This window comes from Microtus ochrogaster, linkage group LG2 (assembly GCF_000317375.1).
Source record: "Microtus ochrogaster isolate Prairie Vole_2 linkage group LG2, MicOch1.0, whole genome shotgun sequence".
Classification (NCBI taxonomy): domain Eukaryota; kingdom Metazoa; phylum Chordata; class Mammalia; order Rodentia; family Cricetidae; genus Microtus; species Microtus ochrogaster.
This window is the reverse complement of record NC_022028.1, coordinates 54,005,743-54,020,683: the sequence shown is the minus strand read 5'-3', so window position 1 is coordinate 54,020,683 and position 14,941 is coordinate 54,005,743. Positions and strand designations below refer to the sequence as shown.

At 48.9% G+C, this 14,941-nt stretch overlaps 1 protein-coding gene across 1 annotated transcript; it reads right to left on the bottom strand.

Annotated features, from left to right (window-relative positions):
- Positions 1–2,717: 2,717 nt before the first annotated feature.
- LOC101987344 (butyrophilin-like protein 1) lies at positions 2,718–7,851 on the bottom strand. The gene is made up of 8 exons (XM_026785408.1): positions 7,524–7,851; positions 6,356–6,637; positions 6,046–6,246; positions 5,598–5,618; positions 5,488–5,514; positions 5,287–5,313; positions 3,975–4,001; positions 2,718–3,257 (listed from the first exon to the last, which is right to left on the bottom strand). The coding sequence occupies exons 1-8, from the start codon at positions 7,834–7,836 to the stop codon at positions 2,731–2,733; spliced, it is 1,425 nt and encodes a 474-aa protein (XP_026641209.1). The 5' UTR covers positions 7,837–7,851; the 3' UTR covers positions 2,718–2,730.
- Between the last annotated feature and the right edge of the window lie 7,090 nt (positions 7,852–14,941).

Genomic DNA, 14,941 nt, shown 5'->3' with positions numbered 1-14,941 from the left:
TGCACGCTGGGCCTCAGGGTGGTCCCCAGGACGGCGTGCACGCTGGGCCTCAGGGTGGTCCCCAGGACGGTCTGCATGCTGGGCCTCAGGGTGGTCCCCAGGATGGTCTGCATGCTGGTCCCCAGGCTGGTCTTCAGGGTGGTCCCCAGAACTGTCTTGTCAGCATGCTGGTCCCCAGGACGGTCTGCACACTGGTGCCCAGGCTGGTCTTCAGGCTGGTCCCCAGGACAGTGTGCACTCTGGTTCCAAGTTGGTCCCCAGGACTGTCTGGTCAGCATGCTGGTCCCCAGGATGGGTTGCACACTGGTCTTCAGGCTGGATCCCTAGGACTGTCTGGTCAGCACGCTGGTCCCCAGGCTGGTCCCCAGGATGGTCTGCACACTGATTCCCAGGCTGGTCCCCAGGACAGTGTGCAGCTAAGATATTTTATCCAAAGTCTTTGGACCCAGTGTCTAAGGAATGGTCAAGGGTTTCTGGTCTAGTCGACAGCAGCAGAGCCCATTTGAGCCGAGGCACTGTCCCTTCCAGGTGTTTCTTACCCTTGTCGTCCATAGCTCTGATTGGAGAGGAAGAAAACAAGCCGTCCTCTCCTCTGCTGAAGTGAAAGCTTGCATTTTCTCTATTAATTTTTTGTTAGTGTGTGTGTGTGTGTGTGTGTGTGTGTGTGAATGCACATGTGAGCACAGTTGATGTGGAGGTCAGGAAAGGGCACTGAATCTCCTGGAGTTGAAGTCACAGGCAGTTGTGAGCCTCCTGGCCTGGGGCCTGGGAATTATCTCAGGTCCTCTGCAGGGGCGCATGCCCTTGACCTCCAAGCCATTTCTCCAGCTCCTATTTCCCCTATTAACAGCTTAGGCAACATGATAAATTTCTCTTTCCACCTCCAACAAGAGAAATACCTCAACATTTCTCACCCATTCGGATTCCCCTGATGCTCATGGCACTGATGTCACCATGGTTTTGGAACTGGATTTTGATTGACAGCTATTCTCTATTAAACCATTCCAGCATTTAAGATGTAGCTCAGATTGCTATCAAGTTAGAGCTTGTTTCTCTACTAACATTTGAAAGATCATTCTTAATATTTTAATATAGTGCTGCTGTTTTCATTTTGGGAATCATGGGGTTGTTTAATTTTTAATCCCTTTGAAGGCTGTCTTAGTGCTGTGCTTAATGGCACCTGTACAGAAGTGGCTCATTGTCAGTTCTTTATGAAACATGCACAGATATAGAGTGTTAAAAACTTGTGGAGTAAGCCCATGGAATAATTCTACTTACATTAAATCTAATATTAGCCGGGCAGTGGTGGAGCACGCCTTTAATCCCAGCACTCGGGAGGCAGAGGCAGGCGGATCTCTGTGAGTTCGAGACCAGCCTGGTCTACAGAGCTAGTTCTAGGACAGGCTCCAAAGCCACAGAGAAACCCTGTCTCAAAAAACCAAATAAATAAATAAATCTAATATTATAGTTGTTATAATTTTACAATGACAAGGTTTACCTTTGTTGGGTTATTTCGTAGTAACTCAGTTAAGAAAACTGGTTGTCCTGGTTTGGTTCTCTGTGGCTGTGGTAAAGACCATGACTGTGGTAGTTAGAATAAGAACAGCCCTGTAGGCTCACATGTTTGAACGCTTAGACATCAGGGAGTGGCACTGTTTGAAAGGATTAGAAGGATTAAGAGGTGTGGCCTAGTTGGAAGAACTGTGTCACTGGGGTGGGCTTTGAAGTTTCAAAAGCCTAAGTTCTGCCTCTGGAGGCCTGCAGATCAGGGTGTAGCCCTCAGCTGCTGCCCCAGCACCATGTCTGTTGCCACACTCTCTGCCATGGTATAATGGACTAAGCCTCTGAAACTGTAAGCAAGCCCCCAAATAAATGCTTTCTTTCATAAGAGTCCCCTGCCATGGTGTCTCTTCACAGCAGTAGAACATGACTAAGACAATGACCAAGAGCCACTTGGAAAGGAAAGGGTTTCATCTCACGACTCCTGGATTACACTCCATCACTGAGGGAAGTCAGGCTGGGACTCAGGACCGAAACCTGGAGGCAGGAGCTGCTACAGCGGCCACAAAGGAACCCTGCTTATCAGCTTCCTCTCCCCAAGGCTTGCTCAGTTTGTTTTCTTATTTACCCCAGGGCCACCTGCCGAGGGGTAGAACCATCTACAGTTGGGTCTTCCCACATCAACCACCAATCAGGAAGATGTCTTACAGACTTTCCTACAGGTCAATCTGAAGGAGGCCATTTCTCAACTGAGGCTTCCTCTTCCCAAGTGACTCCAGCTGGGGTCAAATTGACAAAAGCCTGACCAGCACATTGCTGGTGTATGGTACGTTAGATATGAACAGAGAATAACACTGGGCATTAGACACTTTCACGAGAATGACTAATAATAATAAAATAATAATAATAATAATAATAATGCCACTGGTATATAAGCAGGGAGCTAATGTGCTATCAGATTCAGGAAGCCATGGATTCAATCATCTTAGGAATGATTAAACAGATTTATATCAAAAAGGAAGCAATCATAACACCATGCAAAGCACAGCTGTCTTTTCTGCTGATAGTCTGAGAATCTTGATGTCCAGAAACTGGCCACAGAGGCTCATGGAGTCTCAGGAAAGGCGCCTCCCAGCCAGAGTTCCCTCCCTGTGCCTGCCCAGGAGGACCAGAGTCCTGGAGTTTGCAGACCACATGCTGCGGCAGCCGCCACTGAGTTCTCCGTGTGCCTCACGTGAGACTGTGTGATGGAGAGAGGTCCCTGGCGTGACGCGTGAAGTAAGGATAGAGCGATCCCAAGAAACTGGCCTGGGCAAAGGAGAAGATGTGGGTCTCATCAGTCATGTTGTAGAAAGAAAGGTCATTGTCCTCTTGATCCAAGAAGACTGCGATCTTCAGTGGCCGTGTCTCCAGCAGCAGAGGCTCTTCCAGAGAAACGTTTTGGGAACAGAAGGTAAGAGCCCTGTATTCATCTCCCTTCTTCTCCAAGACTCTGAATTTCTTCAGTGATTCTTTGGATGGCACATCCTGAGTGTACAGTTCATAAACTCCCAGTGTCCAATCCTCAGTGTCCCCGACAACATCCACCTCCCAGTAGTATCTCCCCAACATGAAGCCTTCCTGGTACAGTGTGATGACGTTGTGGTCTCCTGGTGGGTTGCTGAGGGATGGCTCTGCGGTCTCCTCTCTGCTGCTCTCCTCTGTCTCTGGACCACATTTGTCCTGGTCAGGTACTTCATGATTTATCTTCACAGGAGCTGGGGAGGAAAGGGAGGAGGTGTGAGGAGGAGACTAAGCCACAATTGCAAAGTATGTATACCAATAACACTGTGTTCAAAGTTAGCGCTGTGTGTTGGAGGCTGTCGGACGGGCAAAGTCTTAAAGAAACCCGGTCTGGAGGCTGGTGCAGCAATGCTCCTGAGGTGTTGAGCCATGGGCCTTCACAGCACATTCTGAGCTCTGCATCTCGTTCTGTTCTGTCTATACTACTGTAAGGTCTTGGGAGAGCATGAAGTGAGGTAGGACTTGAGATGAACAGAGCCTTGTTCATCTATTGTGGAAGGGCTGGTCACAAGCTGACCTCACAAAAGGAAGCTGAGTGTTCTCGCCCCTCGGAGCAGTGTTTCCTTAGTTAGGCATCTCCTCAGTAAAGGGCCATGGTTCTGTTGTTCAACCCAGTGGATCCCACAGACAAGAACACTGGGCCAGTGTATGGAGAAGGGGACAGAACCAGCGAGACTGAGCCTGGCAGTGGCTTGCAGCACAGGGTCACACGGCAGGGCCCCTTCTTCCCCTCCCCACTCTCAACCTGAACAACGTGTCTGTCTGTTAGGAAGATCACACGAGAAGCCAGAGGGCAAACCAGAGGCCGGAGTGCTCAGCGGTTTGTCTGGCACGTGCACGGCTTGATACCCATCTCCAAAACGAGAAATGAAACCACAGAGGTCGAGGCGAGCCCTAGCAAACCGACTCACCCAGCTGGAACAGTTCCTTCCTCCAGTCTGAAAGAGAGCAGAGCAGGCAGGTGGATGGTAGAGCCGCCCTCAAGGAACAGAAAGGAGACCCAGGGCTTTCTCCTCCCACGGCTGCCTCACTAAGTCCCTCGGACTTTCTAGTGTCCAGAAACTCCTGCAGGCAGGTGGCTCTCTGTGATGACTCAGGGACTCAATGCTGGGGGTGGAGTGAGGGTGGGGATGCAGGTGAGGGTGTTGGGGTGGGGTGGGGATGGTGTGTGTGGGGGGAATGAGGATTGTTGTGAGCCGCCATATATAAACCATGGGAACTGAACTCGAGTTCTTTGCAAGGGTAACCATTGCTACTGAGGTGTCTCCTCTGCCCCTGAGGCTTCTCCCCAGCCTCTGAAGCTTCTCCTTACATCTGAAGCATCTCCTCAGCCCAAGGCTTTTCCCCATCCCCTGAAGCATCTCCCCATCCCCTGAGGCTTCTCCCCAGCCCCTGAGGTGTCTCTGCAGCACTGCTGGAACATCTCAGAACAAATCTTTAAAGTCTCAGCAGAAGCTGCTTAGGGAACTGTCTGTCACCCTGGAGGGCCCACCTGTCTGTCACCTCCTCCAAGCACTCAGGCTGCCTGTAACTGCCTGGTTCCTAACTTATGTTTCCTGGGGACTTTCAACTTCAACAGGGTCAGAGATGACAGCTGTGCCCCCTGCGTGTGTCATAATGTCTGATGTATGGAAACTGCACAGATGAGATCAAGGATTAGCCTAGTGTGTTTGTGAACTCCACAGTGCACACACACATACACACACACACACACACACACACTCACTCACATATACTCAGACACATGACACATATACTCACATCATACATACACTCAGTCACACACATCACACACATGTATGCGCGCACACACACATCACATACATGTGTACACATACACACTTATACACACATCACATAAACATACGTACACAATAAGTAAATAGTTATCTCTTCTTTTTTCTTAGCTACAAACAATAACTGATTGTTTGAATCCCCGACATAAATGATCACAACTTGCTGGGTGCGGTGATGCACACCTGCAATCCTAGCATTTGGGAGGTGGAGGCAGGAGGCCTAGGCACTCACACCCAGCCTTAACCACACAGCGTGTGATCCAGGCTTGGTTGTGCCAGGCTCTGTCTCAAAAGGGTTGTTGTTGCTTTTCAGTCTGCGAGTCGGCAGCCATGAAAGTGTGCATGTGTGAAGTGTGTGTTTGTTTCCAGATAGGATGCCCATTGTTTTAGAGCTGCTGGCAAGACTCAACGCCCACGGGGCACTTACCAGGGTACAGCAGGGCTTTCTTCCAATCTGCAACAGAACAGACCCGAGACAGCTGAGTGCTGACCTCACACTTCCCCCTTCCCCCTCAGCTTTCCACACCAGTCATCCTTAAACCCTTCAGTTCCCTCCTCCCCACCTCGCGAGGGTACCGAGGGGAAGTTGACATCAGGGCATCTGGGTGCAGGACGCCTGGTCTCTTACCTTCTCTGTACAGCGCCTTCCGCCGATCTGAAAGAAATAACATTCGGTGAACGTCCCAAGTGGCGCGAGAGAAGCAAATGCTACAGAGAGGGAGGAGAAGTCACACTCACCCAAGTCAGCCTTGAGGTCATCTGAAAGAAAGGGAAGGTTTGTGAGAAATCCCCCTGAATCTGAAGAGTGGCTAAATGAGGTAGGGTTGACTTCCCTTAGTGGCCGCATAGTTAGGGAGATGAGCATGGCCGTATGGCCACTGTAAAGCCATAAGGTGCCGTGGGAGTTTAAGGTGTCTTAGGGCTCCTTCTGAAGCAGGTTCTTGACCAATTCATAGGAAGAGAAGCAGGTGCCAGAGAAGCAGCCGCACCCTCTGGAAGAAGGGTGTGGAGAAGCATGGGATTGTGACGAGCAGGGTGGGAAGGCATGGGCTGTGGTTTGAGGCTGCCCTTCAGAGCCTGAGGTCCACTCCCCTTGACCTATCCACTCTGTGCGGCCCCCACACCCCATGCCCCCCTCCCAGCCTCTCTATGAACCCCTGACTTATTCTATTGTCCCCGTTTATACCTCTGATTTTCACTGCAAATTTCATTTCCTTCCTCATCTGTTGCGTTTCCTGAAATTCTTCTGACTTTTTCTTTATCACTTGCTCTTTGTGTTGATGCACTTTCCAGGTAGCAAGGCTGATGGCACTGAACAGGATGAATAGCATGAGGAGGCAGGCAGCCAGAGCACTTCTCCATGGAAAAGTCCTGGGGAAGAAGGGCTCTGACAGGGTGTGCGCAGAGTCAGAAACCTGAAGCAGCTCCTGCCTGAAGCAGCTCCTTTCAGCCCCGCCCCTCCCCCTCCCCTGCCTGGGAGTTTGGCCCTCACTGACCTGGGAGGAAGATGGCCTTCGCTTTCTCCTGGTCGTGGAGGGGATTTTGGATGGAGCAGACCACATTGCCTACAGCTCTATCTGTGACCAAAAGAGATGCTTCCACGCGGAAGAGCCCGTCTCCGTCTTGGGTCTGTGACTCCGAGGAGGACAGTAGGGTGTTCCCCGCAGTGTCCCTCCACTGCACCGTGGGTCTGGGGAACCAGCCACTTGAGGAACATGACACCCGGATCCCATTGTTCTCAGGCCCTGTCATGCGAACAAGAGGGGCAGAGCCTAACCCTGAGGAGAGAAGACACCTGGTTGAGGCCTGCTGTTTTGGGGGGCCAGAGTGCTTGAGGGAAGGAAGAGCAGCCTGGAGCTGAGGTCACCTGAGGCTACCCCGAGACTCGGTTTCATCCTGGCTTACCATCTTTGCATGTGCTTAGACTCAGAGAGGATCTAGGAAATGCTAAACTTGAAAATGGGTCTAGTTGTATTTTCTGTCCTGATGTACTGGAAGTTGATCTCAGAGGGGGTCAGTGTTACTACCGGATATACTTCCTGGGATCTTTTAGGATACAAAACAGGCTCAGAGGCCTGGACAAGTATGTCAGCCAGCAGAGTGTTTGTACAACCATGAGGACCCAAGTTCATTTCCCCAAATCCACGTGGAACCTGAGTGAGGTGGTACAAGCTTGGGGACCAGAGGCAGGTGGGTCTCTGGGGCTCACTTACCACCCTGCCTAGCCGGGTTGATGGTCCTGTCTCAGAAAACATGGTGGACAGTGACCTTAGGTTGACCTCTGCCTTCACACATAAACAAATATACACACGTGTATGTGTGCATGCGTGTACACACACACACACACACACACACCTTAGGTTCAGAAATGTGAAGCCTGTGATGTTAACCTCTGAGGCAGACAGTACTCCCACTGGACACTGCACGCAATGAATATCACACAGATACATCAGCACATCCAAGGAACAGACATCTCAGAAATAGCAACACACCCAGGGAATGGGTGTCCCACAGATACATCAGCACATCCAGGGAACAAATATCACACAGATACATCAGCACATCCAGGATCACAGGCAGCTCCAGGTTGGGGGTAAGGAGGGTTACAGACAGTTTGCTGTTTGTCTTACATCACAACTGACATCCTGTGCCAGGCTCACATACCTATGACACGCAGCTCCACGGCGGCCTCTTGGGAGGTGAAGCCATATGTAACTTGGCAGTGATAGAGGCCATCGTCAGAAGCCTGGACCTGCTGTATGTGCAGAGCCACATTTCCCATGGCGATGGCCTCTGTCCCCATCTGGGTTCTGCCTCGGTACTCCGGCATCTGTGCATCCCCTTGTTCCTGTCCTTCGTGGAACACCAGCACAGCAGGGGTGAGCTGGGCACGGTACCAACGGATGTGCATGTGGGATGCGCTCTGTCCAGGAAACAGCTGGCAGGGCAGGGTGGCGTCAGTCCCAAGCAGGACCATGATGGGCTCAGTTGGTCCCTTCACAAAAAACTGAGACACTTCTGGGGAACAGAATGGATTGTGGAAGCGAGTTAGAGACATGAGACTTCCAACAAACAGTCCTGTATTTCCATATTTAGGGGACTAAACATATTTCTCGTTGTATTACTTTTATGAAGTATTAAGCCGAGTAGTGGTGGTGCACCCTTTAATCCCAGCACTTAGGAGGCAGAGACAGGTGGATCTCTGTGAGTTTGAGGCCAGCCTGGTCTACAGAATGAGTTCTAGGATAGCCAGGGCTACACAGAGAAACCCTGTCTTGAAAAAAAAAATTAAGATTGAATAGATAAAATTTTAATAGTTATAGAAATGTGTATAAATACCTCAGTCTCTGTGTATATATGTATATGTGTGTGTTCTTGGGACTTTCACAATATCAACACTTATTCAGAAATGTCAGATTCTTCATTATTTAGAATCTACTGAAATACATGGACTTATCTCATTGAACAGTTTAGGAAATGGACATTCCCCAGGTTTGTCAACATAGCCAAGATCACAAAAATAGCAGGAGAGAGGGGAGAGAGAGAGAGAGAGAGAGAGAGAGAGAGAGAGAGAGAGAGAGAGAAAGAGAGCGTCCTATAAGCCTCAAATGAGGTGACTCTGGGTTGAGCAGAGTTCTGGCAGGAACAGCTGTGCTAGGGAACTCTGTGTGAACTTGGAGTTGAGAGCCCTGGCCATCAGCCCAGAGAGAGTGATGCTCCAGGACAGGAGCACCACAGTGGCCATGGCTAGGCTGGGGCAAGGCTCTTTTCCGTTCTTCATTGCTTCCAGATGTGGGGTCCCCTGTGACTCTGAGGTGCGTAACACTGGTGTCAGTGTACATACATGCCATATGCATACAATTTAGAAAGACTATTTCAGTTCAGGTGAAGCCACGGTGCAGTGAGGAATCATGGTTTCACATGATTGCAACATTATCATCAGTTTTGGCAATGGCGGACTCCCAACTGTTTCAGTACGTGTGGTCAGCCATACCCTACTCATTTATCTTTAACAGTCTATACCATTACGGTCAAGCTTCTCCTAATTGGTAACATTTATAGCACTTCCACCTTATTACTATAAACAATGCTGTGATAACTTTACACATATGCATATACATATACACACATGCATACACACATGAATACATACATCTATACACACACAGACCCTCCCAACAAGTGTTTTTACACAAAGACTTATAGAATTTTGAATCAGTATTTATGGACATTAGTGTTTTTTGTTTTTTGGGTTTTTTTTTTTTTTTTGATTTTTCGAGACAGGGTTTCTCCGTAGCTTTTAGTTCCTATCCAGGAACTAGCTCTTGTAGACCAGGCTGGCCTTGAACTCACAGACATCCACCTGCCTCTGCCTCCCGAGTGCTGGGATTAAAGGCATGCACCACCACCACCCGGCTGGACATCAGTGTTTGATGGTAGACCAGTTGTCTAGCATGTGTTTGATAGTTAAACAAAATAGGGAGGTGCTGTGGGAACTCCTTCAGCCAATAGCCTTTAAGATACCAGCCCACTTTGGGGGTAATCTCAAAGGCTATTGGCTGAAGGAGTTCCCACAGTAGTAGACCAGTTGTCTGGTTTGTGCACCCCTGGGTTTCATTTTGATTTTTCTATTTACCACCTGACATCAGATTCAGGAGATAATACCCGACTATGCCATCCACGTGATCTCTTTCTAAGTTCTCTCCAGAGTCTGGGGACTTCACCTAGAGGGTGCTTCTTCTTTATGAAGGAAGGGCCAGTGTCCCAGAGAGAATAAGAGATTTCTTCAAGGTCACAACCAAGAATTCGGAATCCAAACTGTTTGCTTTGCTATGCACACAGAACCCCACGCCTTCCCTGTCACAGTGGTCCAGACCCTGAAACCATAAGCTAAACTAACACCTCCCCTTTAAGCAGCTTCTTGTCTGGCAGCTGGCCACAGTAAGGAGAAAATGATGCATGCTGTGAACCTCAGGAAGGATAGCTCAACAGACAGACACCAGATGTGTTAACAGCCTCAAGTCACCCACATTCAGCGAAGGTTCAGGTAGATGTCACAGTTCTGAGCTTTATAAAAACTACCCAAAGTTTCGGGGAGGACATTTTCTTGGCCGAGTGATTGCATTTACTTGAGAGAAGCCATTAAAAACAAGACAGTAAGTACAGGACAGAAGGCAGAACGCTGACCTCCCGAGACTCCGGTGGACACCAGGAGGAGCAGAGGGAGGAGACAGGCAGCTTGAGGGAAGGCCAGAGAGCCGTTCATCTCCAGCGGGGAAGAAGGCCACGGCCGGGTCACCTGTGGGAAGGCAACAGGTGGAGGTTGTCAGGAAAATCCCCCGTTCAGAGACTTAACGTTATGCTCAGGCTTCTAACTCTGTCTCCTACAAACCCCTAAGACAAAACCCACCAATCTCACCCCTCCCCAAGGCCTTTCAGATCCTTTATTCTAAAGGCCAACAGTTTCCTCACGGGCATGGGAAATGGCCAAGCATTTTCTGTGCTGGGGGAGGGGGACTCTCTTGCCTTTCTGTGGGTCCACGGTCTCACAGGGGAACTTGGAGCTGGATTCCCTGAGTTCAGTGTGGTGGGGTGGAGTCACACAAGGAAGCAGACCACTCCCACACCAGGTCTATCTTCACTCTTCTTCTGTTTGTTCATTTACTTATTTCCCAATAAAGGTACTATTTCTCACTACGTCCTCATGACTTCAGGCCCACACCTCCCTTGGACAGATGTGCTCACAGGCACAAACTCCTTGCTCACCGTCTGGACAGAGCTGTGGGTTCCTGGAAGCTCCTGGGATCCTCAGTGACCCGAAGCCTGGCCCTGGAGACCATCTGCACCTGTGTTACTGTGGCCACTACTCAAGGGCGTGGCTGCTGGGGCCAGGGTGTCGGATTTTCAGAGATGTTCTCGGCGAGGAGGACACACAGGCTTTCCCCCCGGGCTCCGGCTTTAGAGGAGTCTAGCAGAAGCCATAGCCATCTGCAGGTCTTCAGTTACTTCAGGAGTGGAATCAAATCGTCCAGAGGACTTTGCACTGGGCTGAGCGTAGAGTAAGCAGCTGTAGATTGTTCTGGAGACTTCTCCCCGTAAGCTGCCTCCTGCACTACCAGGGAGAGGCAACCAGGTCCGATGTTCAGATCGGAGGGTCACTCACATGGTTAACTGCTTTAGAGACGAAGCCAAGCATGCTTCTCCCCCTACTCCATGACTGACCTCTGACAGTGTTGAGCCTCAGTACATGAACCACAGAAGACCATGCCTCAAATAAAAGCAAAATGACAGAAGGCTCTGGCAACTCTCAATAGACTTGCATTTAAAAAAAGCAGTATTTCATGTGTGTGGGTATTTTGTCCGCATGCGTGTGTGCACTGCGTGTGTGCAGAGTCCATGGAGGACAGAAGGGGACGCCAGGTGCCCAGATCAGCGTTACAGGCAGTTGTGAGCTGTCACGTGGGTGCTGGAAACTAAACCCGGGTCCTCTGCGTAAGCAGCCCGTGCTCCTAACCACCTAACCATCTCTCCAGCCCCCAAATTTGCATTTTCCTACTCTACTGTATAGTGTCATCTCTTGGCAACCGCTGAAAGTCACATGATCTTAGTGAATATCTCCATCTACAAGGGAGCCATTTTCTCCAAACGATTTCTTCTGAAAGCTCATTTTTCACTTTTAACTCAGCTTCGTGATATACAGTTTTGTTGGAGAATTCTGTCTGTGCTTGTTTCATTCTTGTGTCTCTTACGACCTGCTTGAACAACCTTCGATCTAGAATGTCAAGCATATAAATTAGTGTTTTTGGTCTTCCCTTTAAAATAATTGTTTTATTTTTAATTATGTGTGGGTTGCATCTCTTTCTCTTTTTCTCTCTGTGTATGTTGTGAGTGTTTGTGTGTTAGTGCACATGCGCACAAGTGTCCCCGGAGTCCAGAAGAGGCCATCAGTGTTACTGAACATGTTTCTCCGAAAGAGAGAGAGAGAGAGAGAGAGCTGGGCAGGTGGGCGGGTTTTCTCTGGGTACCCAAAAGGTCGTGCCCTAACCTGGTTCAGCCTCTTAAAGGTCACTGGCTGACGGAGGTTCCCCAGCACATCAGATCCCTGCCTGTAGTTACAGGCAGTTGTGAGCTTCCTGTGGGTGCCGGGAATTGAACTCTGGTCCCCTGGAGGAGTATGTGCCTTTAGCCCTTCCTGAGGTGGGTGTCGGGAATTGAACTCTGGTCCCCTGGAGGAGTATGTGCCTTTAGCCCTTCCTGAGGTGGGTGTCGGGAATTGAACTCTGGTACCCTGGAGGAGTATGTGCCTTTATTCCCTGAGCCCTCCCGCCAACCTAATTATGGCTCGCTTGAGTCTTTCTGTCATTGTGAGCAGGAATTTGGTTGTTCACAGGCTTGAAGGACAGCAAGCTTTTCTCTCCTTGCTCACGACACGGGAGTGAGATGGGAGGGCCCAGCTGTCCATGATATGTAACTCCAGCTGGATGAGGTGGATTTAATCAATGTCCACGGAGGAAATTTGGGGTGAGTGAGAATCAGAAAGTTGAAACGTATTCACATCTTTTCCATTCTTTTTTTTTTTTATGAATGAGAGGACTGACCAGGAGATGACAGTGTATCAAAGCATCAGATAAATTCATGTGTGTCCAGCAGACATGATAGAACTTGCTAGCACATGGCTAAATGGGTGTGTTACAGACACCCTTGCTTCCCATAGGTTAGTTTAGATAATTTCAAAAAATTGAGGCTAAGGATTACCATCCAACCCACTGTCAGACGAGGAAACAGAGACATCCAAGCAGTTCTATAGATCACCCCAAAGTCCTAAGCATCAGCAATAATAAGATTAACATCAGGTTCTAGGATTCTGAGACACATGCCACTAGAACACATGTGGTTTAGAAAGAATTCTGTTGCTCCAGCTCTTGGCTGCACCTCATAACCATGTGATTATTACTGTTCTATGTCAGTGTTGAAGTTCTCTTTTCTAATCTTATTTTACCTTTGGTTTTGAAACTCCCAAAGTTTCCTGGGAGGAACCGTCTTGCCTCCAGTTTTCTGAACCCCTTAAATGTCCACCAAAGGCTTCCTCCCAGACCCTCAAACTCCCGAAGCATCTCAAGCAAGGCTTACAGAGAGCCCTGCACACATCCAGGAGAAGGCGAGCTGGGAGGCAGGGCAGGAATATCCTGTCTGGCTCCCTCTCTGAGGCAGTGAGTGGTTCCAAAAAGCCTTCATCTCTCTAGCAACTTAGACAATGTGAGCTTCACACAAGCCTCTCCTAGATGATGGGCAAGAGGTGAGAGGAACACAGCGTGGATTCTGGGGATGGATAGAGGATAAACAGAATCCTTTGTCAAACAGGAAAGTGTGGGAGAAAATGCAAGGAGATTGAGCCAAGCTTGAAATCGCCATTTCTCTCTGTTTGCCTCTTGTCTTCCCTCCCTTAGTCTACGGATAATGAGTTCTCCCTATAGAGGGATGAGCGAGACCATGGGCCTATTCAGGGCTGTCTCTGGAAAAGGTCTTTGTGTGAATGACAAAGGTGTCCCGGGCATTTCTTTGGGAAAGACACCCAGTTGTCTGAGAGCCCAGGAGACCATTTCTTAGCACCGCCATGAACCCCTTAGCCACGCCCCCTACCTTGACAGTCTCCATGTCATGGCTCCCCAGTGTTTGCAGGACCTCCCTCTGGACCATATTGTTCAGCAGCCCAGGAACGATGGTGAATTCCCTGCACTTCTTTCTGCTGAGGGACCTCTTTTCCACCCTGCTTCTGCTTCCACGAGGGGATCCAGTGAAAACCTACCGCGTTTCTAGACCTGGTTCCTCTATTTTTTGCTTAGAAGGATTAAGACACAAGGTGAGTTTGCAAAAACACCTTGGTTAATTCTAAATCCTCACCTAGTGTAATGATTGCACATCAGGGTAAATAGAACTTCATAAGGAAAGTGTTTTCCCGATTTCTCAGCCCTCTTCTCACCTCCCCTGCCAAGAGTACATCACCATTGCAATCAAGAAATCGTTTGCTTTATGTGAGGCTAGCCTGTCTGTGGTAGAACCCCACGGAGTACCAGCCTGTCCTAGGACTCCCGGCACTGATGATGCTGTACTCTGAAGGCTCCAGGTTTGTTGCCCTGACCCATTTTCCACTCTGGTTTTATCCCATAGATTCCTTAGCTGTTCGGTCTGGAGGCAGAAAATGGGAGACAGACCACCGAAGTCTGTGAAACCAGAAGCAAACTTTATTGGGGGTGGGGTGGGAGAATTATCACAGGGCACAAAACGTTTATCAGCTAGCTGAGACCACAGCCAGAGTTCGGGCTTCTGAAACTGAGGCACTGGGGGTGTGTTGGGGCCCCTTTTTAACATTAGGTACGGACAATGTAATTTTTACATTTTTGAGGTTAGTTTAGAGACATATTGCATTTTACAATGTTCACTTACAAGGTTTTGGCTTAATAGTGTTTACAAAAATCCTGCAGCTTTATAGCTAATGGTGTTGACAAGGAACTCCACAGCTCTTTCTAGCACAACCGGTTTCCCTGTAGCACAGGTTTGGAAACAATGTGAAACCGAAAGTCACGCTGGAGCAATTTATTAAAGGTTAACCTCTGCCCAGGCAATTGTGGGCTATAGGGGCAGGAGGGCTATCGGTAAAAGTTAACCCTTGGCTGCTGGCAAAGCTGCTGCCAGCCCTCATTCTCTAAGTTTATAGTTTTATAGTTCTATATCCCCGCACCCTTCAACTGCAGGACAGTCTGATGGAGGTGTTTTTCCTCAGCTGAGGTTCCCTCTTCCCAGATGACCTTAACTTTTGTCAAGACAGAAAAACAAAACAAAACACAAAACGAACAAACAAAAACAAACCAGCATATGTTAGTGAAAAAGAGACAGATACGTTTGGAGACGGCCAAGCTCTTGATGCTGGATTTGACTAAATGGTCTTGATAAACGATGCTTTCATTATGCTGCTCTTTGAAACTGAACCAGGGTTGAAACTGAACCAGGGTTTAGGTTTACGTTTTTTTTTTGTTTTTGTTTACTTGTTTGTTTTTGTTTTATTTTGAGTCAGGATTTCTCTG

Bases quoted from the DNA above. Each gene is read 5' to 3' on its own strand.
- LOC101987344 (XM_026785408.1), bottom strand. From the start codon at position 7,836: ATGGTCCTGCTTGGGACTGACGCCACCCTGCCCTGCCAGCTGTTTCCT. The intron at 6,638-7,523 runs GTATGTGAGCCT...TTCTCTCCTCAG, and splicing joins CGTGGAGCTGCGTGTCATAG to GGTTAGGCTCTGCCCCTCTT. The intron at 6,247-6,355 runs GTCAGTGAGGGC...ACACCCTGTCAG, and splicing joins GAAGGCCATCTTCCTCCCAG to AGCCCTTCTTCCCCAGGACT.